A 27,993-nucleotide genomic window follows, 5' to 3' on the forward strand; every position below is an offset into this window, starting at 1 on the left:
AATACTGTTCTATATATAATTATGTGGATGGACCTACACATAAACATAGCATAGGCCTACGTTTGAATCATTTTAACATCGTTTTAAACTCAAAACCACTGGTGGAAAAAGTACCCAATTTGAGTAAAAGTAAAAGATACCTTAAAATAAAATGACTCGAGTAAAGGTCACCCAGTAAAATACTACTTGAGTAAAAGTCTAAAAGTATTTGGTTTTAAATGTACTTAAGCATCAAAAGTATAAATCATTTAAAATGTCTTATATTAAGCAAACCAGACAACACGATTTTCTTGTTTTTTAAATTTACGGATAGCCAGGGTCACAGTTCAGCACGCAGACTTCATTTACAAACGAAGCATTTGTATTTAGTGAGTCTGCCAGATCAGCGGCAGTAGGGATGACCAGGGATGTTCGCTTGATAAGTACTCGAATTAGACAATTTTCCTGTCCTGCTAAGCATTCAAAATGTAACGAGTACCTTTGGGTGTCAGGGAAAATGTAAGGAGTAACAAGTACATTATCTTCTTTAGGAATGTAGTTGAGTAAAAATTGTCAAAAATATCAATAGTAAAGTGAAGTACAGATACCGTAGTACTTGAAAGTATTTTTACTTAGGTACTTTACACCACTGCTCAAAACGTTACAAAATATGCTTAAACCTAAGATCGGTGTGGCTAAATGGGCAAAACAACACTGAAGTGATAACAAGCATTGACACTCCCCATAAAACATTCCCATGCCTTGCCACCTGATTAACTATTGTCTACTAACATTGATTTACTTGCTATTGTGATTAGTCGCATGTTTTTTAAAATTCATAAATTGTTTGTATTTGATTATACAGCAAATAGTTAGAATAGTCAGCATTAGACAATAACAATTTCATTGTGTACAAAACATTAGGAACACCTGCTCTTTCCATGACATAGATTGACCAGGTGAAAACTATGATCCCTTATTGATGTCACTTGTTTAATCCGCTTCAATATAACGCGAATGTCTAGCTACCCAAAGGTTGCGAGTTCAAATTTGAGCTAATTAGTAACTTTTCAACTACTTACAACTTTTTTAGCTAACCCTCTCATCGCCTAACCCTAACATGAACTCTCTCTTTTAGCTAACCCTTTCGCCAACCTTTTAATTTAACTCCTAAAAGTATCCATAACCTTAGCCCTAAACCCTAGTTTAGCTAACGTTAACCAGCTAGAATTCGTAAGATATTTTACGTTTTGCAGTTCGTAACATTTAATACGATTTGTAGTTCGTAACATATCATAGTCTCTGATTTACATATAATATAACACGAAATGCTCTGAGACCAATGCATTTAAAAACAAAAAAAATAGTCCGTGTGGCCATTTGATGAATTGTTCAGCAGTCTTATGGCTTGGGGATAGAAGCTGTGTCATGGAGCCTTTTGGTTCTAGACTTGGCGCTCCGGTGCCGCTTGCCGTGCAGTAGCAGAGAGAACAGTCTATGATTTAGGTGACTGGAGTCTGTGACAATTTTTTGGGGCTGTCATCTGACACCTCCTAGTATATAGGTCCTGGATGGCAGGAAGCTTGGCCCCAGTGATGTACTGGGCCGTACGCACTACCCTCTGTAGCACCTTACGGTCAGATGCAGAGCAGTTGCCATACCAGGCTGTGATGCAACCGGTCAGGATGCTCTCGATGTATTTGATACCATTCCAGCCATTACCACGAGCCCGTCCTCCCCAATTAAGGTGCCACCAACCTCCTGGGACTGGGTTTATGAAATTTGACTCTCCATGGGAACGAGGGCTTTCCTCCGACCCTCCTCGTCTACAGACACGCCCATTTGCTGCAGTTGAGCGTCCATAGCAACAACTCCATGGGGGTGAAGTGACTGACAGGAGTTTTGAAATAGTTCCAGTGACACTAAAGTTCTTCAGTGAGGTTTTAGCTAGCTACTTTGCTCTTTCATGGACGCTAATATTTATAACAACGCTATGCAGAACAAAGTTGCTTGGAAGTGGCGAGTTATCGACTACATGCGAACATGCTAACGTTAATTGGGCTATTTTTGGCTAACGTTAGATAGCTCGCTATAATTAGTATTATTGTTTACATTTTGTAGCTAGCTGGCTAATGTTAGTTGAGGATGTCTGCATCCATAAAATCAAGCCCGTCACCTCCTGTCTTACCGAAACCAGAGGGCCGAAGGATAAAGTCAAGTCATTCTCTTGTATCGCCTGTGGAAGATCATGACAGAGGTAAACTATGGACAGACAGGTGTATGCGTGTTGTTTCTATCCTGCTTGTTAAACTAGCTATTAGCTACACGGTTTGTACTATCCGGGATCCTTCGGACGTCCCTGGAGTTGACATTTAAAATGGTTAAGGTTGGGGGAGGAGGGGGGGGGAGGAGGGGGGGGGGGCGCCCCAAGGATCTTACATAGCACTGACCCTAGTTACACATAGCTTGCAACAGTAGCTGTGGCATAACATGTGCTCTCTCTCTATCATGTACCTATGAATTCCAATATTTCAGCTTCCAGACATTTTCCCTTACAATACAATACTTTGCAGAACACCTTTATAAATACATTTGATTGATTGACTCAATTGAGCATTATGTTGTATGTCTGTGTACTGTCCTCGGCCCTTTCAGAACTCCCTGAGCTGAAAGAGAAACAGGTGCCAGTGACAGATCGATCAAAGATGCAGCTTGTCCCGATGCAGAATGACTTGATCCCAGATGAGCTCCTGGCCACCCTCACCTCAACCATCTGTCCCCATGATAGGCTGGGACCCCCAAAGCTAACCAAGACCCCCAAAGACTTCAAGGTATGGTTTATGTATGGTAACTCTGATCCAGGGCTTTAGTGCGGTTTGGTCCAGCATAGATGTCAAATGCCAGAGTCAAGTCTAACCAGATTCCTGTCACATGCCACACTACAAATCATTTTTTTTGTTTGTCAATGGTTGTTCATTCTTGGTTTAACTGCCTCCCTTAGGTCTATGGAATACGACACACGGACGCGGTTTGGCATCACCCAGTTGGACGCAAGAAATACAAATACTTTCTCGACCAACCAACGTCATTGACTGGAGCGGGCAGGTTTGACCAATAAGAATCCTTGTTGGGAATTTGCAATGCAAGGGGGGACATGAGCTGCCATATCAGTGTATCTAAATGTTTATAGAAAAATGCATTACTCATTTTCTGTCTGTGATTGTGTTGTGTACTGTGTGTTGGCTCAGGGACATCTCCTTTTTGTGTGATTCCATGGCCTCTCAGAGGGAGAGGATTCCCCTGCCACCCATGGCTGACAGGGGCACCACCCACACACAGGGCATTCAAAAGGCAAGCAGAGCCCGGACATGCATATAAAACCACAAATGGACGCTTATATTTTGCAATGTCCGGTGCCCTAGATTGGCGTAGGCTGCTCATTTTAGACCATTCCATTGGTCCTAAAGTGAAATCTCCACGCACCGGGGAAGCGGGAGATGCAAACGAGTGCACCCAAATGCCATTGCCTTTAAATGTGTGGCCATCGTCAATGAATTGATCTGATTCCAGACACTGTCATTACCAGACACAGTCTGTTCTGTGTTGTTTAACAGGCCTTTGTGTTGTTCTCCCCAGGACATGAGCCTTATAGAGAGCCTCATCCCAGAGGAATATCACATTGTGAAAAACAAAGGGGTTCAAGGACTGGAGTGCTATGACGAGTGAGTGAGGAGGATTCTACTGTGTGTTGTATTTACCCCCTCCGCTTAATGATAATGTCCTCACCTTCTGACTTCTATTCCTCTCTCCCGTTTTAGTAAATTCACAGTACTGTTGGAGGACGACGAAAGGATGCTCAAAGTCTTTCCATCAATGTGAGTGAAAAAGTGATCATGTCAACATGCAGTGTTCTGAATGACTGGATCATGATGGGTGTAACAACATGGCAAATGTCTATAGTAGTAATCAGAGTTACAGGAAGTGCAGACTTTTGTTCTATCCCAGCACTAACACCTAATTCAGCTGATCAGATTCTTGATCTGTACACACACTGTAGCTCTCACGACCAGGGTTGGTGACCACTGTTATGTGTGTGTTTCTGTGCATGTGTTTGTGTACATGCGTGTGTGTTTGTACGTGTGTGTGTGTGTGTTTGTACGTGTGTGTATACGTGTGTCTGTGTGTGTGTATGCCACAGGAGGCCCAGTGGGCGGCTGGAGGCAGTGCAGCTGATGAAGGTGATGGATGAGATGTTGGACAGAGCAGGGGTCAACCAGGAGTACAGAGCACTGACTGGACTGTCACAGGTAAACCAGGACACAGAGTCAATCCCAAATAGCACCCTATTCCCTAGGTAGTGCACTACTTTTGACCAGGGCAAATAAATAATGCACTATATTGGTGGAACAAACTCCCTCACGACGCCAGGACAGCGGAGTCAATCACCACCTTCCGGAGACACCTGAAACCCCACCTCTTTAAGGAATACCTAGGATAGGATAAAGTAATCCTTCTCCCCCTTAAAAGATTTAGATGCACTATTGTAAAGTGGCAGTTCCACTGGATGTCATAAGGTGAACGCACCAATTTGTAAGTCGCTCTGGATAAGAGCGTCTGCTAAATGACTTAAATGTAAATGTATATAGGGAATAGGGTGCTATTTGGGATGCAAAAAGTATCATGTTTATTCTATAGCTTTCTGTCTCTGACATTTTATCACATTTGTTGTCATGTTTATGACAAGATTATGACACTGTAATGACGTACAGTTCCAATCAAGTGTGACCGAATTGGCATAGGTAACATATGTAAGTTTCCTGAAGTGACATAATATAGGTAACTGAACTGGATTGGACAGGACATTACCGTTGACTTAATTCAACCATCTTAGCTCATTTTTTTCTCTGTGCCTTGTCCACTAAATATGTTTGATGATATCGTTTGCGTTCCAAATGGCACCCTATTCCCTATAGTGTAATACTTTTGACCAGAGCCCTATGGGTCCCGGGTCAAAGTATTACCCTATGTAGTGAATAGTGTGCCATTTGAGACACACATCATCTCTGTGACCCCCTACCCAGATGCAAGGCCTTCTAGAGCTGGTGCGTGTGGAACAGAACATCTATAACATAGTGTTCCATGAGCTGATCAGACAGGTCAGTGTGGAGTGTGCTGAGAGAGGACAGCTCCTGGCTAAGCTCAGGTAAGTACAGGGGGGAAGGGACTCCATTAACCTTTTTCTTCAGTGTGCCCTTATGAATGCGATCCAGGATCCAGTTCATACAATGAGTGGACAAAACATTAAGAACACCTGTTCATTCCATGACATAGACTGACCAGGTGAATCCAGGTGAAAGTTATAATCCCTTCTTGATGTCACTTGTTAAATCCACTTCAATCAGTGTAGATGAAGGGGAGGAGACAGGTTAAAGAAGGATTTTGAAGCCTTGAGAAAATTGAGACATGGATTGTGTATGTGTGCCATTCAGAGGGTGAATAGGTAAGACAAAATATTTAAGTGCCTTTGAATGGAGTACTGTAGTAGGTGCCAGGCGCACTGGTTTGTGTCAAGAACTGCAACGCTGCTGGGTTTTTCACACTCAACAGTTTCCCGTGTGTATTAAAAATGGCACATCACCCAAAGGACATCAAGCCAACTTGACAAAACTGTGGGAAGCATTGGAGTCAACATGGGTCAAGATCCCTGTGGAACACTTTCAACACCTTGTAGAGTCCATGCCCTGATGAATTGAGGCTGTTCTGAGAACAAAAGGGGAGGTGGTATAACTCAATATTAGGAAGGTATACTCAGTGTAGGTCTAACTGTGTCCCTCCCTGTGTGCTCCTGTGGTCCAGACAGAGGTATGTGGCTCTGTTGGACCGTATCCCCAGGCAGCTGAAGGGTCTCCACACAGAGACACTGGCCCAGAGAGCTCTGGACCGCAGGCTCACAGAGGAGATCATCTGCTTCAGGAGCTCCATCTCTAAGCTCAACACGTGAGTCTGGGACTGTGTGTGTGTGGGGGGGGGTGTGTTTGTGTGTGTCTGCAATTACAGAATCTATATTGATATATACAGTACATCATTTATAAGATTTTTCCCCTTTAGCTATGTATATGATTTTTGTCTGTGTATTCTTGTGCGTGTGCACTTCAGAGAGCTGTGTATGATGAGGGAGCATGACGAGTATGTGTCCAAGCAGGCTGAGAGAGCACAGGAGGAGCTGGCCAAGGCTCTGGAACAATCACAAAAGAACTCTGAGTAAGTGTCTGATTGGCCATCATACCTGCTGATGTGCATACTGTACACGGACACTCTTTCCTAAGTTTAATGATTTAAGCTTTGCTCCTTGTCTTCTATCCCCTATCTGAATATGCTTTATGTCTCTTATCATTCTACCCCCTATCTAAATTGTGCAAACTTTGCAAAGATGAAATCTCTGATAATATGTACATAATATGTACACAAATGGCTAAATATGAACAAGTAGGAACAACTCTTATCTACTGTACTGTAAACTGTACTTGGATGTATGACCTATGACCTCTATGTACCTGTCTCCTCAGTGTGGTGGGAGAGTACCATGGCCTGTATGAGATGCAGAGGAGGAGATTGGAGGGACAGGTGGCCAGACTGACGGACGAGAGAGACTTGTGGAGCAGAGTCACTTACAACCTGGCCCTCAAGGTCGGTCTCTGTCTGTCTGTCCGCCCGCTCTGTCCTTCTCTCTTTGTTCCTCTGTCTGTCTGTCTCTGTCAGTCTGTCCGCCCATCCATTCCTACCACCTACAACCTGTCACTCAAGGTCTGTCTGTCTGTCTTGTCTTGTCTTGTCGGCCTGCTATCCTTCTGTCAGTATTTCTGTCTGTCTTTCCGTCTATCTTTCCATCGATCTTGTCTGTCTGTCCGCCCGGCAGTCCTTGTCAGGCATCTTGTCGTAGCATTAGCAACATTAGGACATGTTGAAATACAATAGAATGCATAGCTAGGTTAGGACATACAGTACCAGTCAAAAGTTTGGACTCACCTACTCCTTTACTCGAATAATAGTGAAGACATCAAAACTATGAAATAACACATATGGAATCATGTAGTAACCAAAAAAGTGTTAAACAAATCAAAATATATTTTAGATTCTTCAAAGTAGTCACCCTTTGCCTTGATGACAGCTTTGCACACTCTTGGCATTCTCTCAACCAGCTTCATGAGGAATGCTTTTCCAACAGTCTTGAAGGAGTTCCCACATATGCTGAGCACTTGTTGGCAGCTTTTCCTTCACTATGCGGTCCAACTCATCCCCAACCATCTCAATCAAATCAAATCAAATGTATTTATATAGCCCTTCGTACATCAGCTGATATCTCAAAGTGCTGTACAGAAACCCAGCCTAAAACCCCAAACAGCAAGCAATGCAGGTGTAGAAGCACGGTGGCTAGGAAAAACTCCCTAGAAAGGCCAAACCCTAGGAAGAAACCTAGAGAGGAACCAGGCTATGTGGGGTGGCCAGTCCTCTTCTGGCTGTGCCGGGTGGAGATTATAACAGAACATGGCCAAGATGTTCAAATGTTCATAAATGACCAGCATGGTCGAATAATAATAAGGCAGAACAGTTGAAACTGGAGCAGCAGCATGGCCAGGTGGACTGGGGACAGCAAGGAGTCATCATGTCAGGTAGTCCTGGGGCATGGTCCTAGGGCTCAGGTCAGTTGAAACTGGAACAGCAGCGTGGCCAGGTGGACTGGGGACAGCAAGGAGTCATCATGTCAGGTAGTCCTGGGGCATGGTCCTAGGGCTCAGGTCCTCCGAGAGAGAGAAAGAAAGAGAGAAGGAGAGAATTAGAGAACGCACACTTAGATTCACACAGGACACCGAATAGGACAGGAGAAGTACTCCAGATATAACAAACTGACCCCAGCCCCCGACACATAAACTACTGCAGCATAAATACTGGAGGCTGAGACAGGAGGGTCAGGAGACACTGTGGCCCCATCCGAGGACACCCCGGACAGGGCCAAACAGGAAGGATATAACCCCACCCACTTTGCCAAAGCACAGCCCCCACACCACTAGAGGGGTATCTTCAACCACCAACCTACCATCCTGAGACAAGGCTGAGTATAGCCCACAAAGATCTCCGCCACGGCACAACCCAAGGGGGGGGCGCCAACCCAGACAGGATGACCACAACAGTGAATCAACCCACTCAGGTGACGCACCCCCTCCAGGGACGGCATGAGAGAGCCCCAGTAAGCCAGTGACTCAGCCCCTGTAATAGGGTTAGAGGCAGAGAATCCTAGTGGAAAGAGGGGAACCGGCCAGGCAGAGACAGCAAGGGCGGTTCGTTGCTCCAGAGCCTTTCCGTTCACCTTCCCACTCCTGGGCCAGACTACACTCAATCATATGACCCACTGAAGAGATGAATCTTCAGTAAAGACTTAAAGGTTGAGACCGAGTTTGCGTCTCTGACATGGGTAGGCAGACCGTTCCATAAAAATGGAGCTCTATGGGGGAAACCCTGCCTCCAGCTGTTTGCTTAGAAATTCTAGGGACAATTAGGAGGCCTGCGTCTTGTGACCGTAGCGTACGTGTAGGTATGTACGGCAGGACCAAATCAGAGAGATAGGTAGGAGCAAGCCCATGTAATGCTTTGTAGGTTAGCAGTAAAACCTTGAAATCAGCCCTTGCTTTGACAGGAAGCCAGTGTAGAGAGGCTAGCACTGGAGTAATATGATCAAATTTTTTGGTTCTAGTCAGGATTCTAGCAGCCGTATTTAGCACTAACTGAAATGTATTTAGTGCTTTATCCGGGTAGCCGGAAAATAGAGCATTGCAGTAGTCTAACCTAGAAGTGACAAAAGCATGGATTAATTTTTCTGCATCATTTTTGGACAGAAAGTTTCAGGTTTCTGCAATGTTACGTAGATGGAAAAAAGCTGTCCTCGAAATGGTCTTGATATGTTCTTCAAAAGAGAGATCAGGGTCCAGAGTAACGCCGAGGTCCTTCACAGTTTTATTTGAGACGACTGTACAACCATTAAGATTAATTTTCAGATTCAACAGAAGATCTCTTTGTTTCTTGGGACCTAGAACAAGCATCTCTGTTTTTTCCGAGTTTAATAGTAGAAAGTTTGCAGCCATCCACTTCCTTATGTCTGAAACACATGCTTCTAGCGAGGGCAATTTTGGGGCTTCACCATGTTTCATTGAAATGTACAGCTGTGTGTCATCCGCATAGCAGTGAAAGTTTACATTATGTTTTCGAATAACATCCCCAAGAGGTAAAATATATAGTGAAAACAATAGTGGTCCTAAAACGGAACTTTGAGGAACACCGAAATTTACAGTTGATTTGTCAGAGGACAAACCATTCACAGAGACAAACTGATATCTTTCCGACAGATAAGATCTAAACCAGGCCAGAACATGTCCGTGTAGACCAATTTGGGTTTCCAATCTCTCCAAAAGAATGTGGTGATCGATGGTATCAAAAGCAGCACTAAGGTCTAGGAGCACGAGGACAGATGCAGAGCCTCGGTCCGATGCCATTAAAATGTCATTTACCACCTTCACAAGTGCCGTCTCAGTGCTATGATGGGGTCTAAAACCAGACTGAAGCATTTCGTATACATTGTTTGTCTTCAGGAAGGCAGTGAGTTGCTGCGCAACAGCCTTCTCTAAAATATTTGAGAGGAATGGAAGATTTGATATAGGCCGATAGTTTTTATATTTTCTGGGTCAAGGTTTGGCTTTTTCAAGAGAGGCTTTATTACTGCCACTTTTAGTGAGTTTGGTACACATCCAGTGGATAGAGAGCCGTTTATTATGTTCAACATAGGAGGGCCAAGCACAGGAAGCAGCTCTTTCAGTAGTTTAGTTGGAATAGGGTCCAGTATGCAGCTTGAAGGTTTAGAGGCCATGATTATTTTCATCATTGTGTCAAGAGATATAGTACTAAAACACTTGAGCGTCTCTCTTGATCCTAGGTCCTGGCAGAGTTGTGCAGACTCAGGACAACTGAGGTTTGGAGGAATACGCAGGTTTAAAGAGGAGTCCGTAATTTGCTTTCTAATAATCATAATCTTTTCCTCAAAGAAGTTCATGAATTTATCACTGCTAAAGTGAAAGTCATCCTCTCTTGGGGAATGCTGCTTTTTAGTTAGCTTTGCGACAGTATCAAAAAGGAATTTCGGATTGTTCTTATTTTCCTCAATTAAGTTAGAAAAATAGGATGATCGAGCAGCAATAAGGGCTCTTCGGTACTGCACGGTACCGTCCTTCCAAGCTAGTCGGAAGACTTCCAGTTTGGTGTGGCGCCATTTCCGTTCCAATTTTCTGGAAGCTTGCTTCAGAGCTCGGGTATTTTCTGTGTACCAGGGAGCTAGTTTCTTATGAGAATTTTTTTTAGTTTTTAGGGGTGCAACTGCATCTAGGGTATTGCGCAAGGTTAATTTGAGATCCTCAGTTAGGTGGAGGTCGGGTGATTGTGTAGGCCAGGTCATCTGATGCAGCACATTCACTCTCCTTCTTGGTCAAATAGTCCTTACACAGCCTGGAGGTGTGTTTTGGGTCATTGTCCTGTTGAAAAAAAATGATAGTCCCACTAAGCGCAAACCAGATGGTATGGCGTATCGCTGCAGAATGCTATGGTAGCCATGCTGGTTAAGTGTGCCTTGAATTCTAAATAAATCACTGACAGTGTCACCAGCAAAGCACCATTACACCTCCTCCTCCATGCTTCACGGTGGGAACCACACTTGCGGAGTTCATCCATTCACCTACTCTCACAAATACACTGCTGTTGGAACCAAAAATCTCAAATTTGGACTGATCAGACCAAAGGACAGATTTCCACCTGTCTAATGTCCATTGCTCATGTTTCTTGTTCCAAGCAAGTCTCTTCTTTTTATTGTTGTCCTTTAGTAGTGGTTTCTTTGCAGCAATTTGACCATGAAGGACCTGATTGACGCAATCTCCTCTGAACAGTTGATGTTGAGACGTGTCTGTTACTTGAACTCTGTAAAGCATTTATATGGGCTGCAATCTGAGGTGCTCTAATGAACGTATCCTCTGCAGCAGAGGTAACTCAGGGTCTTCCTTTCCTGTGGTGGTCCTCATGAGAGCCAGTTTCTTCATAGCGCTTGAAGAAACTTTCAAAGTTCTTGAAATTTTCCGCATTGACTGACCTTTGTGTCTTAAAGTAATGATGGACTGTCGTTTCTCATTGCTTATTTGAACTGTTCTTGCCATAACATGTACTTGGTATTTTACCAAATAGGGCTGTCTTCTGTGTACCACCCCTACCTTGACACAACACAACTGATTGGTTGAAACGCATTAAGAAGGAAATCAATTCCCAAAATTAACTTTTAAGAAGCCACACCTGTTAATTGAAATGCATTCCAGGTGACTACCTCATGCAGCTGGTCGAGAGAATGCCAAGATTGTGCAAAGCTGTCATCAAGGCAAAGGGTGGCTACTGTGTCGAATTTAAAATCTAAAATATATTTTGATTTGTTTAACACTTTCTTTGGTTACTACATGATTCCATATGTGTTATTTCATAGTTTTGAAGTCTTCACTGTTATTCTACAATGTAGAAAATAGTAAAAATAAAGAAAAACCCTTGAATGAGTAGGTGTGTCCAAACTTTTGACTGGTATTGTAGATTTCAAAGTGAAGACGAGGAGAGAAGGGAGCAGAACCGCAGACTTCTCTCGTCCTGATCCTAGTGTTAACTGTTGTTTATTCTTTTGGCACCAAACGGAAGAAACAGGGAGGAGCTACCAGGACATTTTCGTTTTCCGTTGCAAAATATTTTGCTACGAAGTACCGTTATGAATACAACCCTATTTGCCTATGTATCAGAGTTGTTGATATTGATTTGTTTCCTCCCAGGTGATCAAGATGAACAACCTCCAGCTGGCCAGCAGGCTTCACGTCAGTGAGCAGACCTGGACCAAGACTGCTGAGCACTTTACACTCTTCCTGACCTCCAAGGTAAACTCCATACTGTCATAGGCCATTCACCGGGATGGGAATTCCTGCTTTTCTGAAATAATCTATTATTGATACGGTATTCTATTTTTCTATGTTGTCCTGGTCTCGTCCCTCATATACTGACAAATTGACTGAATTGGAATAAAACAACTTCATACTGATGAAAATAATAATGAAACATAAACCTTATATCTCGTAGGACACAGAAGACCTGAACCATATCATGCAGCTGACAGAGCAGTGGAAGGAGCAGCTGACGTCCTTTGTGCAGAGTCTGAGAGAGGCTGAGCACGGTCACTGTGAGGGGATAAGTAGCATACAGGCTGACATCGTCAAATGGCACACGTTCGTTGGCGCCAACATCAGGTAGCGTAGACATGCCCACTGGCATAGAATTGACTGTCAGCCTGTCACGAGAGCAGTTGTCATTGTTTTGTCTTCATATCATTGTGATGTTTGTTTGTTTTGTAGGAGCCCGGATCCGAAATTTGAGAAAGTTTCAGAAGAACAGCTTTATTCAGATTTGAAACAGTGGTCCAATGTAAGAATTGTTCTTCTGTTCCTGTTTTAATGTTGAGGTTTTTAACACTTTCATATGTGTATCACCGGATATATTTTAGTACTAGACTGGAACAAAACCCTGCACACTCTGTGAGTCCTCAGGACCAGGATTGAAGAATACTGCTCAACTGTATGTCACTAGTGTAGCACCACTGTAATACCCTTTTCACACTACTGAGTGAAACCGTGCTGAGCCAAGCTTAGCTGTACTGAGCTGGCCTGTTTATTTTATTGAACCTTTATTAAACTAGGCAAATCAGTTCTTCTTAATCCCAGATGGCGTAGCAGTCAGATGTCTTTGTCGTGTCGCATGTGTATATATATCTTTTATATATTTTTTCTTTGCATATTTTTCTAAACCTTAACTTCAAAATACTCTCTTGCAACCCGCCTCACCCAATGTGGTATGGATCTGCTTTTTTCTAAAGTATTTTTCCTTACTTCTGAATCGGAACCCCCAACAGAAGCTAGCCAGCTAACTAGCTAGTAGTCAGCTAACCACTGCTAGCGGTCATCAGCTATACTTTAGCTCGGAAAACTCTCGCCTGTTTGCACAACGCGATTCAAACCAGAGCATACCGGACCTATTTTTCTCTCCATATCCCCGGATTCCCACCGCAAGCTCTGAACCTTTTCACCTGGATCATCGCAGCTGGCTAGCTGCAATCCTAGTGGCTACTCCTGGCTAATGTCTCTGTCCCGAAGCAATCACCAATTAGCCTGGAGCTAGCCCATGCTAAGCCCATCTCCCGGCTAACTGAAGAGGTCCATCAGTCATTCCTGGGCTACAATACATATACCTGGACCCCTTTTACTGCCGGTACGAAGCCCCGCCGATCCTTCACGAAAGGACTACCGACGTAATCTGCCCCAGGAGGTTATTCAACTGGCCCCTCCGTCGCGACGTCCCCTGAATGCCCATCTGCTAGCCTGCTTGCCGCGGCCCGCTAGCGGTCTAGAGCATATCGGACTGTTAGCTGAATTTCTTTGGCCACTATACCTATTTTGCCAATTGGTCTGGACCCCTTTACCAGATGGAACTGGACCCCTTTACCACACTGAACCCTACTAATCCATCACAACTGACGAGAAGTCTCCGCACGAGGAGGCTATAACAGACTTCCTCCGTTGCGATGTCCCTCTAAGGGCCTCCTGCTAGTTTGCTAGCCCCGGCCAGCTAGCTGTCTGAATCGCCGTGTCTCCAGCCAGCCTCACTACTCACTGGACTCCTGTGATCACTCGGCTATGTATCATCACTCAATGCATAGGTTTACCTCCACTGAATCGACATCATACCATACCTTTGTCTGTACATTATGCCTTGAATCTATTCTATCGCCTCCAGAAACATACCCCTTTTACTCTCTGTTTCAAACATACTAGACGACCAGTTCTTATAGCCTTTGAATCCTGGCTTAGGAAGACCACCAAAAACCCTGAAATTTCCATCCCTAACTATAACATTTTCTGACAAGATAGAACTGCCAAAGGGGGCGGTGTTGCAATCTAAAATTTTAATACTTTTAAAAATCCACCTTTCTAGAAACCAGTCTCTCACCGTTGCAGCTTGCTATAGACCACCCTCTGCCCCCAGATGTGCCCTGGACACCATATGTGAATTGATTGCCCCCCATCTATCTTCAGAGCTTGTGCTGCTAGGTGACCTAAACTGGGACATGCTTAACACCTCGGCCATCCTGCAATCTAAGCTTGATGCCCTCAATCTCACACAAATTATCAATGAACCCACCAGGTACAACCCCAAATCCGTAAACATGGGCACCCTCATAGATATCATCCAAACCAACTTGCCCTCCAAATACACCTCTGCTGTCTTCAACCAAGATCTCAGCAATCACTGCCTCATTGCCTGCATCTGTAACGAGCCTGCGATCAAATGACCACCCTTCATCACTGTCAAACGCTCCCTAAAACACTTCAGCTTGCAGGCTTTTCTAATCTACCTGGCCCGGGTATCCTGGAAGGATATTGACCTCATCCCGTCCGTAGAGGATGCCTGGTTATTCTTTAAAAGTGCCTTCCTCACCATATTAAACAAGCATGCCCCTTTAAAAAAGTGTAGAACCAGGAACAGATATAGCCCTTGGTTATCTCCAGACCTGACTGCCCTTGACCAGTACAAAAACATCCTGTGGCGTTCTGCATTAGCATCGAATAGCCCCCGTGATATGCAACTTTTCAGAGAAGTTAGGAACCAATATACACAGGCAGTTAGGAAAGCTAAGGCTAGCTTTTTCAAGCAGAATTTTGCATCCTGTAGCACAAACTCAAAAAAGTTCTGGGACACTGTAAAGTCCATGGAGAATAAGAACACCTCCTCCAAGCTGCCCACTGCACTGAGGCTAGGAAACACTGTCACCACCGATCCACCACCAATCCACTATAATTCATCCACCACCAATCCACTATAATTGAGAATTCCAATAAACATTTTTCTACGGCTGGCCATGCTTTCCACCTGGCTAACTCTAGCCCGGACAATAGCCCTGCACCCCCCACAGCAACTTGCCCAAGCCTCCCCCATTTCTCCTTCGCCCAAATCCAGATAGCTGATGTTCTTAAAGAACTGCAAAACCTGGACCCCTACAAATCAGCCGGCTAGACAATCTGGACCCTCTCTTTGTAAAATTATCTGCCAAAATTGTTGCAACCCCTATTACTAGCCTGTTCAACCTCTCTTTCGTGTCGTCTGAGATTCTTAAAGATTGCAAAGCTGCCGCGGTCATCCCCCTCTTCAATGGGGGAGACACTCTAGACCCAAACTGCTACAGACTTATATCTATCCTACCCTGCCATTCTAAGGTCTTCGAAAACCAAGTTAACAAACAGATTACCGACAATTTCGAACCCCACCGTACCTTCTCCGCTATGCAATCTGGTTTCCGAGCTGGTCATGGGTGCACCTCAGCCACGCTCAAGGTCCTAAATGATATCATAACCGCCATCGATAAGAGACATTACTGTGCAGCCATATTCATCGACCTGGCCAAGGCTTTTGACTCTGTCAATCACCACATTCTTATTGGCAGATTCAACAGCCTTGGTTTCTCAAATGATTTTCTCGCCTGGTTCACCAACTACTTCTCAGACAGAGTTCAGTGTGTCAAATCGGAGGGCCTGTTGTACGGACCTCTTGCAGTCTCTATGGGGGTGCCACAGGGTTATATTCTCGGGCCGACTCTCTTCTCTGTATACATCAATGATGTCGCTCTTGCTGCTGGTGATTCTCTGATCCACGTCTACGCAGATGACACCATTCTGTATACTTCTGGCCCTTCTTTGGACACTGTGTTAACTTCTTGCGTCGAGCCATCCCGGATCCGGTATCGTGACTACAGCCTCAAGCTCATTACCATAACGCAACGTTAACTATTCATGAAAATCGCAAATGAAATGAATCTATTTGCTCTCAAGCTTAGCCTTTTGTTAACAACACTGTCATCTCAGATTTTCAAAAATATGCTTCTCTACCATAGCAAACTAGCATTAGCATTTAGCGTTAGCATTAGCAGGCCACATTTTCACAAAAACCAGCAAAAGCATTCAATAAATGATTTACCTTTGAAGAACTTTGGATGTTTTCAATGAGGAGACTCTCAGTTAGATAGCAAATGTTCAGTTTTTCCTGAAAGATTTTTTGTGCAGGAGAAATCGGTCCGTTTGGCTACCAAAAAACCCAGAAAATTCAGTTATCCAAACGCCAAACTTTTTTCCAAATTAACTCCATAATATCGACTGAAACATGGTAAACGTTGTTTAGAATCAATCCTCAAGGTGTTTTTCACATATCTCTTCGATGATATATCGGTTCTGGAAGTCTCCTCTCAATCACATGGAAGAATGGTTGCAGCTGGAGATTGCGCACCAATTTCGACGCAGGACACCGGGCAGACACCTGGTAAATGTAGTCTCTTATGGCCAATCTTCCAATGATATGCCTACAAATACGCCACAATGCTGCAGACATCTTGGATGAACGGCAGAGCACATAAGCTCGTTCCCAGCATATTCACAGCCATATAAGGAGACGTTAGTAAACACAGCGTCAAAAATCCTGTTAGAAGTTGCATCTTGGTTTCGCCTGTAGCATTAGTTCTGGGGCACTCACAGATAATATCTTTGCAGTTTTGGAGACGTCAGAGTTTCGTCTTTCCAAGGCTGTCAATTCCATGCATAGTCGAGCATCTTTTCGTCACAAAATATCGCGCTTAAAACGGGCACGTCTTTTTATCCAATAATGACATAGCGCACCCATAGATTGAAGAGGTTAACTAACCTCCAGACGAGCTTCAATGCCATACAACTCTCCTTCCGTGGCCTCCAACTGCTCTTAAATGCAAGTAAAACTAAATGCATGCTCTTCAACCGATCGCTGCCCACACTTGCCCGCCCGTCCAGCATCACTACTCTGGACGGTTCTGACTTAGAATATGTGGACAGCTACAAATACCTAGGGGTCTGGTTAGACTGTAAACTCTCCTTCCAGACTCACATCTCCAATCCAAAATGAAATTTAGTATCGGCTTCCTATTCCGCAACAAAGCATCCTTCACTCATGCTGTCAAACATACCCTCGTAAACCTGACCATCCTACCGATCCTCGACTTCGGCGATGTCATTTACAGAATAGCCTCCAACACTTTACTCAACAAATTGGATGCAGTCTATCACAGTGCCATCTGTTTTGTCACCAAAGTCCCATATACTACCCACCACTGCAACCTGTACGCTCTCATTGGCTGGCCCTCGCTTCATACTCGTCGCCAAACCCACTGGCTCCAGGTCATCTACAAGTCTTTGCTAGGTAAAGCCCCTTCTTATCTCAGCTCACTGGTCACCATAGCAGCACCCACCTGTAGCATGCGCTCCAGCAGGTATATCTCACTGGTCACCCCCAAGCCAATACCTACGTTGACCGCCTTTCCTTCCAGTTCTTTGCTGCCAGTGACTGGAACGAACTACAAAAATCGCTGAAGCTCGAGACTCATATCTCCCTCACTAGCTTTAAGCACCAGCTGTCAGAGCAGCTCACAGATCACTGTACCTGTACATAGCCCATCTGTAAATAGCCTGTCCAACTACCTCATCCCCATACTGTATTTATTTATTTATCTTGCTCCTTTGCACCCCAGTATCTCTACTTGTACATTCATCTTCTGCACATCTACCATTCCAGTGTTTAATTGCTTTATTGTAATTACTTCGCCTCCATGGTCTATTTATTGCCTTACCTATTTATTGCCTTATCTTACCTCATTTGCACACACTGTATATATACTTTTTTTCCTACTGTATTATTGACTGTATGTTTGTTTATTCCACGTGTAACTGTGTTGTTGAGTGTGTCGAACTGCTTTGCTTTATCTTGGCCATGTCGCAGTTGTAAATGAGAACTTGTTCTCAACTAGCCTACCTGGTTAAATAAAGGTGAAATAAAATAAATACAAATTTAAAAAAGGTAAGAACAGATATTTACATTGACTGCCTACCCAGGCCAAACTCAAACCTGAACCACACAAGGCCAATTGTGCGCCGCCCTATGAGACTCTCAATCACGGCCGGTTGTGATACAGCCTGGAATCGAACCAGGGTCTATAATGATGCCTCTAGCACTGAGATGCAATGCCTTAGCCTCTGCACCACTCGGGAGCTGCTGCTGTGAGTCAGGTATAATGGACAGTCCCACTGACATCTCCATCCTCTCCCCCATCCTCCAGGCGTTGACCATTCAGTGTGAGCGCTACGGGGGCGAAGACCTCCTCTCCTGCCAGGAGACCCTCAACATGCTGGGCCAGCTGCAGGAGGCCTGGGAGGAGGTGGGCCTCCGGCTCTTCAGGAGACACCCGGCCCCAGACGGCGAGCCCCCCAGGGGCCAGGAGGCCATGAGGGAGCTGGGCCTGGCTGTGTCGGAGCTCCACAAGCAGCTGGGCACGCGCATCAACGGCGAGAGTGGTGAGCTTAGAAATGGAATGACCCATTGTCACAGAAAAGTTTATTAGAATTGGGCTGCATGTTCTATAGATTGTATTTCTATGGCGGTGAGAGAGTGTGAGAGACGGACGCAGTCTGGAGGGAATATACAGCAGATCCCAGGAAACCGGAGCACGAAGGTAGAATTCTGGAGAACTACGTACTGGGTGTGCAGGTTTTTTTTCATCCCATCACGAACCCCCCCCTGATTCAACAAATGTTGGTCCATACTGAAGAACCCTGATAATCCCATTACATACCTGAATGTATCCCTTACCAACTGGTCTGTGTGGCCCTTTCAGGAATTCACAAGCAACTGATGAGTCTGGTCGGGGTGATGGAATTCTGGGCCACCCGACTGAAGGCCCTTGTTGGCCGCACCGAGAGGCTGCCCCACTGTGATTGGCTGAAGCTGGAGAAGGCCCTGGGTAGCTGGATGTTGCTGGCAGAGGAGTCCTTGAAGCACGTCCACAGCACCCAGCCTGAGAATGAGAGGGTCAAGCACAAACCACATGTCCAGTGAGTTCTCCTGGCTCCTCTTTGTATGCTATATGTTTGTCCCAAATGGCACAATATTCCCTGTATAGTACACTACTTTTGACCAGAGCCCGTTTGTTGCAAAGCTTCTTTTTTTTTTTTTTGTCAAACAATTTGTGTCTATTCTAGGATCGAGATCAATGATGTCTTCAACACTCTCCGGGAGTTCATCTTGACCCAAGCCAACTTCTTTGACTGTGAGAACCGAAGGCTATGTGAGGAGGTACTGGAGACGGGCATAGCTGTCCCTGGATAGCAATTCCTTTACCTGCTATTGGAATGTGTGTACCTTTTTTATGGATGCATTCCAAATTGCACTCTATTCCCTTTATAGTGCACTGGTTTTGACCAGAGACCTTCTGTGAAGATATTAGATGCGTCCCAAATGACACCCTATTCCCTATATAGTGCACTACTGTGAGGGAATAGGGTCACTATAAAAGGAGTAGAGTACACCTCCAGCCCCTACGTATTGTCTCTGGCCTGTGTTTCCAGGTGAACTCCATCCACACGGCTCTGACTCGCTGGATGGTGGACATGCTCCTCCAGATGGTCCCAGACCACTGTGACGACCAGGAGCAAGACTCCCTGCCGGGGATCAACACCACCGCCATCATGGAGGTCTCCCTGGAGCAACTAGAGGAAGACGCCAAGAACCTCTCAGAGAAACTGGACTACTTCTCCAAATATATCACCAGGTAAATATCAAATCAATCTTTATTTGTCACATGTGCCGAATAAGTGTAGACCTTACCGTGAAATGCTTACTTTTAAGCCCTTAACCAACAGTGTTGACCTTACCGTGAAATGCTTACTTACAAGCCCTTAACCAACAGTGTTGACCTTACCGTGAAATGCTTACTTACAAGCCCTTAACCAACAGTGTTGACCTTACCGTGAAATGCTTACTTACAAGCCCTTAACCAACAGTGTTGACCTTACCGTGAAATGCTTACTTACAAGCCCTTAACCAACAGTGTTGACCTTACCGTGAAATGCTTACTTACAAGCCCTTAACCAACAGTGTTGACCTTACCGTGAAATGCTTACTTACAAGCCCTTAACCAACAGTGTTGACCTTACCGTGAAATGCTTACTTACAAGCCCTTAACCAACAGCGGAGTTGAAGAAGAGTTAAGAAAATATTGACCAATTAAACTCAAGTAAAAAATTATAATTGAAAATAAGTAACACAATAACACAACAATAACGAGGCTATATCCAGGGGTACTGGCACCGAGTCAGTGTGCGGGGGTACAGGTTAGTTGAGGTAATTTGTACATGTAGGTAGGGGTGAAGTGACTATGCCTAGATAATAAACAGCAAGTCGTAGCAGTGTACAAACAAATGGAGGGGGTACCGGTGGCCATTTGTTTAATTGTTCAGCTGTCTAATGGCTTGGGGGTGGAAGCTGTTAAGGTGCCTTTTGGTCCTAGACTTCGCGCTCTGGTACCGCTTGCTGTGCAGTAGCAGAGAAAACAGTCGTACTTGGATGACTGGAGTCTCTGACAATTTTATTTTATGGGCACTACCACCTTCTCTGCTGCAGTTGCCACCAGGTGGTGATGCAACCGATCAGGATGCTCCTGAACATTTTATATATGTCCTGGGTTGGATTTGGACACCAAGAAACTTGAACATCTGGACCCGTTCCACAACAGCCCCGTTGATGTTAATGGGGGCCTGTTGGCCTGCCTTTTCCTGTAATCCACAATCAGCTTGATGTCACTGGGCACCACACTAACAGTTCTTTGACCTCCTTATGCCATCTCATCATTGTTGGTGATCAGGCCACCCTGTAGCAGCAAACTTAATGATGGTGTTCAGGGAATACAGGTGGGTGGGATACAAGGGGTACACACCACTGAGGGGCCCCAGCTTTGAAGATCAGCGTGGCAGACGTGTTGTTGCCTACCCTTACCAACTGGGGGCGGCCCGTCAGGAAGTCCATGATCCAGTTGCAGAGGGAAGTGTTTAGTCTCAGGGTCCTTAGCTTAGTGATGAGCTTTGTGGGCACTATGGTGTTGAACTTTTTTTTTTTTTTCACGTGTTCCTTTTGTACAGGTGGGAAAGGGAAGTGTTGAGTGCGATATCTGTGGATCTGTTGGGGCGGTATGCGAATTGGAGTGGGTCTAGGGTATCCGGGAGGATGCTGTTGATGTGAGCCGTGACCAGCCTTTCAAAGTACTTCATGGCTACTGACGTGAGTGCTACGGGGCGGTAATCATTTAGGCAGGTTACCTTCGCTTCCTTGGGCACAGGGACTATGGTGGTCTGCTTGAAACATTTAGGTATTACAGACTCGGTCAGGGAGAGGTTGAAAATGTCAGCGAAGACACTTGCCAGTTGGTCGGACATGCTTTGAGGACACGTCCTGGTAATCCATCTGGCCCAGCGGCTTTGTGAATGTTGACCTGTTTAAAGGTCTTGCTCACATCGGCTACCGAGAGCGTTATCACACAGTCATCCAGAACAGCTGGTGCTCTCGTGCATGCTTCAGTGTTGCTTGCCTTGAAGCGAGCATAAAAGGCATTTAGCTCATCTGGTAGGCTCTCGCCTGGGTTTCCCTTTGTAGTCCGTAATAGGGCATAGCGGGGTGAGATATTGCGTGGAGCCCCAGATCGAGGGAGATTATCAGTGGTATTGTATGTCTTCCATTTCATAATAATTGCTCCCACAGTTGATTTCTTCAAACCAAGCTGCTTACCTATTGCAGATTCGGTCTTCCCAGCCTGGTGCAGGTCTACAATTTTGTTTCTGGTGTCCTTTGACAGCTCTTTGGTCTTGGCCATAGTGGAGTTTGGAGTGTGACTGTTTGAGGTTGTGGACAGGTGTCTTTTATATTGATAACAAGTTCAAACAGGTGCCATTAATACAGGTAACGAGTGGAGGACAGTGGAGCCTCTTAAAGAAGAAGTTACAGGTCTGTGAGAGCCAGAAATCTTGCTTGTTTGTAGGTGACCAAATACTTATTTTCCACCATAATTTGCAAATAAATTCATCAAAAATCCTACAATGTGATTTTCTGGATTTTTTTCTCAATTTGTCTGTCATAGTTGAAGTGTACCTATGATGAAAATTACAGGCCTCTCTCATATTTTTAAGTGGGAGAACTTGCACAATTGGTGGCTGACTAAATACTTTTTTGCCCCACTGTATGTACATACGGTCACTGTGGGGACGACGTCGTCGATGCACTTATTGATGAAGCCGATGACTGAGGTGGTATACTCCTCAATGCCATTTATCAGAAGCTTTTTTCCGACTTACAGTAGTGCGTGAATACATTTTCGTGTGGGTGGCCCCAGAGGGAATCGAACTCACAATCCTGACATTGCAAGCGCCATGCTCTACCAACTGAGCCACACTGGATCGTAAATTTTGTAAGCATAACGATGAGTGGATCATGGGGATTTCGGGTGTAAGAAGATGGTTCCCACTAACTCAGAGCTTTTTTCTCTCTCTCTCTGTGCAGCTCTTGTCGGGCCATTGTGGAGGAGGAGATTCAGAGGAGCATGGCTCGGGATGACTCAGAGAATGAGCTTTCTGAGCTCAGTAAACTGCAGGTACTCACTGACCCAAACAAAGGCTGTGTAGAGCCTGCTAACATTCTCATTGTTTTGCACTCAAGGATGTGAATGCTAAGCTTGTGTGTTTGTGCTCGTGTGTGCATGCATGTTTGTGTGTGTGTGTGCGCGTTCACGCTGCTCAGAGGGAATGTGGCGAGTGGATGGAGTCCTGTCGGATCCTGCTGTCCGACAAGAAGGGCAGTCCCGTGGAGCTGCTCGTCACACTGAATTTGGTCCATCGTTCTTTCACGGAACTCCTTCCCTCTGCGATGCCCAGCATGAAATCTCTGGTGAGCCTGTCATAATCCTTTACAGTGATCCCTCGCTACCTTGCAGTTAGCCACCTGATGTGTGAATACCATCCCACTGGGCACTGACGTCAGTTTAATGTCTAGTTTTGATTTACATTTGATTGAGATGTCAACTAACGTAAATTCAAAGTTAATTAATTTTTTTGCCATATCATTGTAGGTTAAATATATAGATGTAGGTAAAAAATTGGGTAAAAAAATAATCCCAAATTCCTTCACGTTGATGACTTCTTTGAAACCCAATCAGTTTTCCGTTTTCATTTGTGAACATCAGTAGGAAAAATATAGCCTAAATTGTTGTTGGTGAAATGACGTGGAAACAACGTTGATTCAACTAGCTTGATGGCTGTTTTGATGTCATTTTAAACATTTTTAAATGTGTCTTCTTACTGTCAACTGCGTTTATTTTCAGCAAACTTAACAAGTGTAAAAATGTGTATGAACATAACAAGATTCAACAACTGAGACATAAATTGAACAAGTTCCACAGACATGTGACTAACAGAAATGGAATAATGTGTCCCTGAACAAAGGGGGGGTCAAAATCAAAAGTAACAGTAAGTATCTGGTGTGGCCACCAGCTGCATTAAGTACTGCAGTTCATCTCCTCCTCATTGGACTGCACCAGATTTGCCAGTTCTTGCTGTGAGATGTTACCCCACTCTTCCACCAAGGCACCTGCAAGTTCCCGGACATTTCTGGGGGGAATGGCCCTAGCCCTCACCCTCCGATCCAACAGGTCCTAGACGTGCTCAATGGGATTGAGATCCGGGCTCTTCGCTGGCCATGGCAGAACACTGACATTCCTGTCTTGCAGGAAATCACTCACAGAACGAGCAGTATGGCTGGTGGCATGGTCATGCTGGAGGGTCATGTCAGGATGAGCCTGCAGGAAGGGTACCACATATGAGGGAGGAGGATGTCTTCCCTGTAACGCACAGCGTTGAGATTGCCTGCAATGACCACAAACTCATTCCGATGATGCTGTGACACACCGCCCCAGACCATGATGGACCCTCCACCTCCAAATTGATCCTGCTCCAGGCCTCGGTGTAACGCTCATTCCTTCGACGATAAATGCAAATCCGACCATCACCCCTGGTGAGAGAATACCTCGACTTGTCAGTAAGAACACTTTTTGCCAGTCCTGTCTGGTTTGTGCCCATAGGTGACGTTGTTGTCGGTGATGTCTGGTGAGGACCTGCCTTACAACAGGCTTACAAGCCCTCAGTCCAGCCTCTCTCAGCCTATTGCAGACATTCTGAGCACTGATGGAGGGATTGTGCGTTCCTGGTGTAACTCGGGTAGTTGTTGTTGCCATCCTGTACCTGTCCCGCAGGTGTGATGTTCGGATGTACCAATCCTGTGCAGGTGTTGTTACACGTGGTCTGCCACTGCGAGGACGATCAGCTGTCGTCTCACAGTACGGACATTGCAATTTATTGCCCTGGACACATTTGCAGTCCTCATGTCTCCTTGCAGCATGCCTAAGAGACGGAACCCAAACCGGCTGCGTGCGTGCGCCATCGTGCATAAATGTATTTTGTCCCCCCACACCAAACGCGATCACGACACGCAGGTTAAAATATCAAAACAAACCAATTATATTAATTTGGGGACAGGTTGAAAAGCATGAAACATTTATGGAAATTTAGCTAGGTAGCTTGCAATTGCTAGCTAATTTGTCCTGGGATACAAACATTGAGTTGTTATTTTACCTGAAATGCACAAGGTCCTCTACTCCACCAATTAATCCACACATAAAACGGTCAACTGAATAATTTCTAGTCATCTCTCATCCTTCCAGGCTTTTTCTTCTCTTGACTTTATATTGCGATTGGCAACTTTCATAAATTAGGTGCATTACCGCCACTGACCTTGTTTGTCTTCAGTCACCCACGTGGGTATTACCAATGAGGAGATGCCACGTGGGTACCTGCTTCTATAAACCAATGAGGAGATGGGAGAGGCAGGACTTGCAGCGCGATCTGCGTCAGAAATAGAACTGACTTCTATTTTAGCCCATGGCAACTCAGATGCTCGTTGGCGCGAGCAAGCAGTGTGGGTGCAATAATTTAATAATATAGATTTCTACATTTATTTTGCAACGATCGTGCACGCGACGCGAGCGATGTAGTCAGCCTGTAAGGCACGTTCACGCAGATGAGCAGGGACCCTGGGCATCTTTCTTTTGGTGTTTTTCAGTGTCAGTAGAAAGGCCTCTTTAGTGTCCTAAGTTTTCAGAACTGTGACCTTAATTGCCTACCGTCTGTAAGCTGTTAGTTTCTTAACGACTGTTCCACAGGTGCATCTTCATCCATTGTTTATGGTTCATTGAACAAGCATGGGAAACAGTGTATAAACCCTTCACAATGAAGATCTGTGAAGTTATTTGGATCTTTACGTATTATCTTTGAAAGACAGGGTCCTAAAAAAGGCAGTTTATTTTATTGCTGAGTTTATAATTACATCACCTGCTTTCCTCAGATGAACCTACCGGCAGTTGTTCCACTAGAAGCAGCTTTGGATGAAGAAGAGGAGCCGAACAAGAAGAGTCCAATGGAATTCATTGAGGTCGTACACATGGTGAGCTTACACCTACAGTAGCTACACCAAAGAATACTACTAAAACACATTTTGAACTTCACCCTTCACATATTTTCACTCACGATGTAATATTGTCCAGAGAGCCAGAGGTTGGATGTCTCATCGACTGCAGTTTTGGAATTGTTCTGCAATACCTATTTTTGACCTGTAGGTGGAGGCAGAGTACCCAGAAGAGGCCCTGGACTGCTCACTGGCCGGCTCTATTATGAAGCTGATAGGCCATGATGGTAACATCATTGAGCGAACCCTGGGGGAGGATACTATTCAGCTGGATGGGGTCAGTACATGGTGCTGTGTGTTTTACCAGTATATAATTTCATTATGAAAACATTGTTGTAAAAAGACAGACATTCAGATCCAATGTCCAAATCTTCTTTGTTTGGCCCTCGGCAGACTGAAGACATGGTTGCCCGTCCACACACACCTAACGGTCAGAGAGCCTTTGATGCCCTGGCCACAGTAGGGGTTCTGCAGCACGAGTTACTGTAAGTTATTTGTCATTCATGAGCGGCCACACTATCTAAAGTGCTTCACTTTAATTTTCTGTCAGACAAGGGCCATCTTGCCTGTGTGCTTTTTTGATTTTGTGTGCCTGTTTGTCTCTGTCTGTCTGTCTGTCTGTCTGTCTGTCTGTTTGTCAGTGGGGTTGAGGCTCGTGTCCAGCGAGCAGAGGAACGGGCCCTAAAGGCAGAGGAGGCCCTCCAGGCTGCGCTGGAGAAGATCCAAGATCTGGAGAGACAGCTACAGGGCAGGCCCAGTCTGGAGGCCAAAGGTAGGTCAACACCGTAACACACCTCTGTGATAGGTCAACACCGTAACACACCTCTGTGATAGGTCAACACACCTCTGTGATAGGTCAACACCGTAACACACCTCTGTGATAGGTCAACACCGTAACACACCTCTGTGATAGGTCAACACCGTAACACACCTGTGATAGTTCAACACCGTAACACACCTCTGTGATAAGTCAACAGCGTAAAACACCTCATTGATAGGTCATCACTGTAACACCCCTTCAGTGATAGGTCAAAACTGTTGAATTTGTGTTTTGGACATTCATCCATACAATTTGCATTGCAGTGAGCAAGCAGTCTGTGGCAGCGTCTCCCAAGTCAAAGGTGTCCAGCCCTGAACCCAAACCAGTGAGTCAGAAGCCTGAGCCTAGCCCCAGACAAACCAAGCCCAAGAAACGCTGAACCCTGAAAACAGTACTGTAGCTTCAGATGTAATGTGAAACTCTGCTCCTCTGAGGATCCAACGTCTTTGTATTTGACAAACGAATAAACGCAAAGTGATGTCTAAGTATTGTATGACTTGGCGTTCAACAATGTTTAATCAGTTGCCTTTTTTTGGGTTCTGTCATTTGCATGCTATTTGTTAAGCAATCATGTCCTTACAACAAGGTTATGTGACATTTGGTTCCCTCTATAGTCATGTTTATACTATATGGTTCTCTCTATAGTCATGTTTATACTATATGGTTCCCCCTATAGTCATGTTTATACTATATGGTTCCCTCTATAGTCATGTTTATACTATATGTTTCCCTCTATAGTCATGTTTATACTATATGGTTCCCTCTATAGTCATGTTTATACTATATGGTTCCCTCTATAGTCATGTTTATACTATATGGTTCCCTCTATAGTCATGTTTATACTATATGGTTCCCTCTATAGTCATGTTTATACTATATGGTTCCCTCTATAGTCATGTTTATACTATATGTTCCCTCTGTAGTCATGTTTATACTATATGGTTCCCTCTATAGTCATGTTTATACTATATGGTTCCCTCTATAGTCATGTTTATACTATATGGTTCCCTCTATAGTCATGTTTATACTATATGGTTCCCTCTAGTCATGTTTATACTATATGGTTCCCTCTATAGTCATGTTCATACTATATGGTTCCCTCTATAGTCATGTTTATACTATATGGTTCCCTCTATAGTCATGTTTATACTATATGGTTCCCTCTATAGTCATGTTTATACTATATGGTTCCCTCTATAGTCATGTTTATACTATATGGTTCCCTCTATAGTCATGTTTATACTATATGGTTCCCTCTATAGTCATGTTTATACTATATGGTTCCCTCTATAGTCATGTTTATACTATATGGTTCCCTCTATAGTCATGTTTATACTATATGGTTCCCTCTATAGTCATGTTTATACTATATGGTTCCCTCTATAGTCATGTTTATACTATATGGTTCCCTCTATAGTCATGTTTATACTATATGGTTCCCTCTATAGTCATGTTTATACTATATGGTTCCTTTTCAATAATTATAATAATAATATTTATTTATTATGGACCCTATTTACCCTCATATTACCCTGTCTGATTTAGCTGGTTTGCAGTGTGTCGTCATCAGTATGTTGAATGAATCATACAATTAAAACCTATTTCTACTGAGTTATATAAAA

General features: G+C 44.5%; 1 protein-coding gene across 1 annotated transcript; it reads left to right on the top strand.

Annotated features, from left to right (window-relative positions):
- The first annotated feature begins 2 nt into the window (after positions 1-2).
- Positions 3-27,993, top strand: axdnd1 (axonemal dynein light chain domain containing 1). Its single transcript, XM_029633661.2, has 25 exons — positions 3-2,234; positions 2,624-2,810; positions 2,981-3,084; positions 3,228-3,330; positions 3,616-3,701; positions 3,798-3,854; positions 4,178-4,286; positions 5,061-5,182; positions 5,836-5,976; positions 6,136-6,240; positions 6,546-6,666; positions 11,874-11,975; positions 12,175-12,341; positions 12,447-12,516; positions 18,275-18,509; positions 18,830-19,046; positions 19,194-19,287; positions 19,560-19,762; positions 22,540-22,630; positions 22,777-22,923; positions 25,432-25,530; positions 25,703-25,828; positions 25,945-26,036; positions 26,193-26,323; positions 26,635-27,993. Exons 1-25 carry the CDS (start codon positions 2,125-2,127, stop codon positions 26,748-26,750), a joined length of 3,135 nt encoding a protein of 1,044 aa, XP_029489521.2. The 5' UTR covers positions 3-2,124; the 3' UTR covers positions 26,751-27,993.

This window comes from Oncorhynchus nerka, linkage group LG25, assembly GCF_034236695.1.
Source record: "Oncorhynchus nerka isolate Pitt River linkage group LG25, Oner_Uvic_2.0, whole genome shotgun sequence".
Taxonomy (NCBI): domain Eukaryota; kingdom Metazoa; phylum Chordata; class Actinopteri; order Salmoniformes; family Salmonidae; genus Oncorhynchus; species Oncorhynchus nerka.

Excerpts from the sequence above, each read along its gene's own strand:
- axdnd1 (XM_029633661.2), top strand. The coding sequence starts at position 2,125 with ATGTCTGCATCCATAAAATCAAGCCCGTCACCTCCTGTCTTACCGAAA. Across the intron at positions 12,517-18,274 it reads ATTTGAAACAGTGGTCCAAT|GCGTTGACCATTCAGTGTGA; the intron begins GTAAGAATTGTT and ends CCCATCCTCCAG. Across the intron at positions 25,531-25,702 it reads TCATTGAGGTCGTACACATG|GTGGAGGCAGAGTACCCAGA; the intron begins GTGAGCTTACAC and ends TTTGACCTGTAG.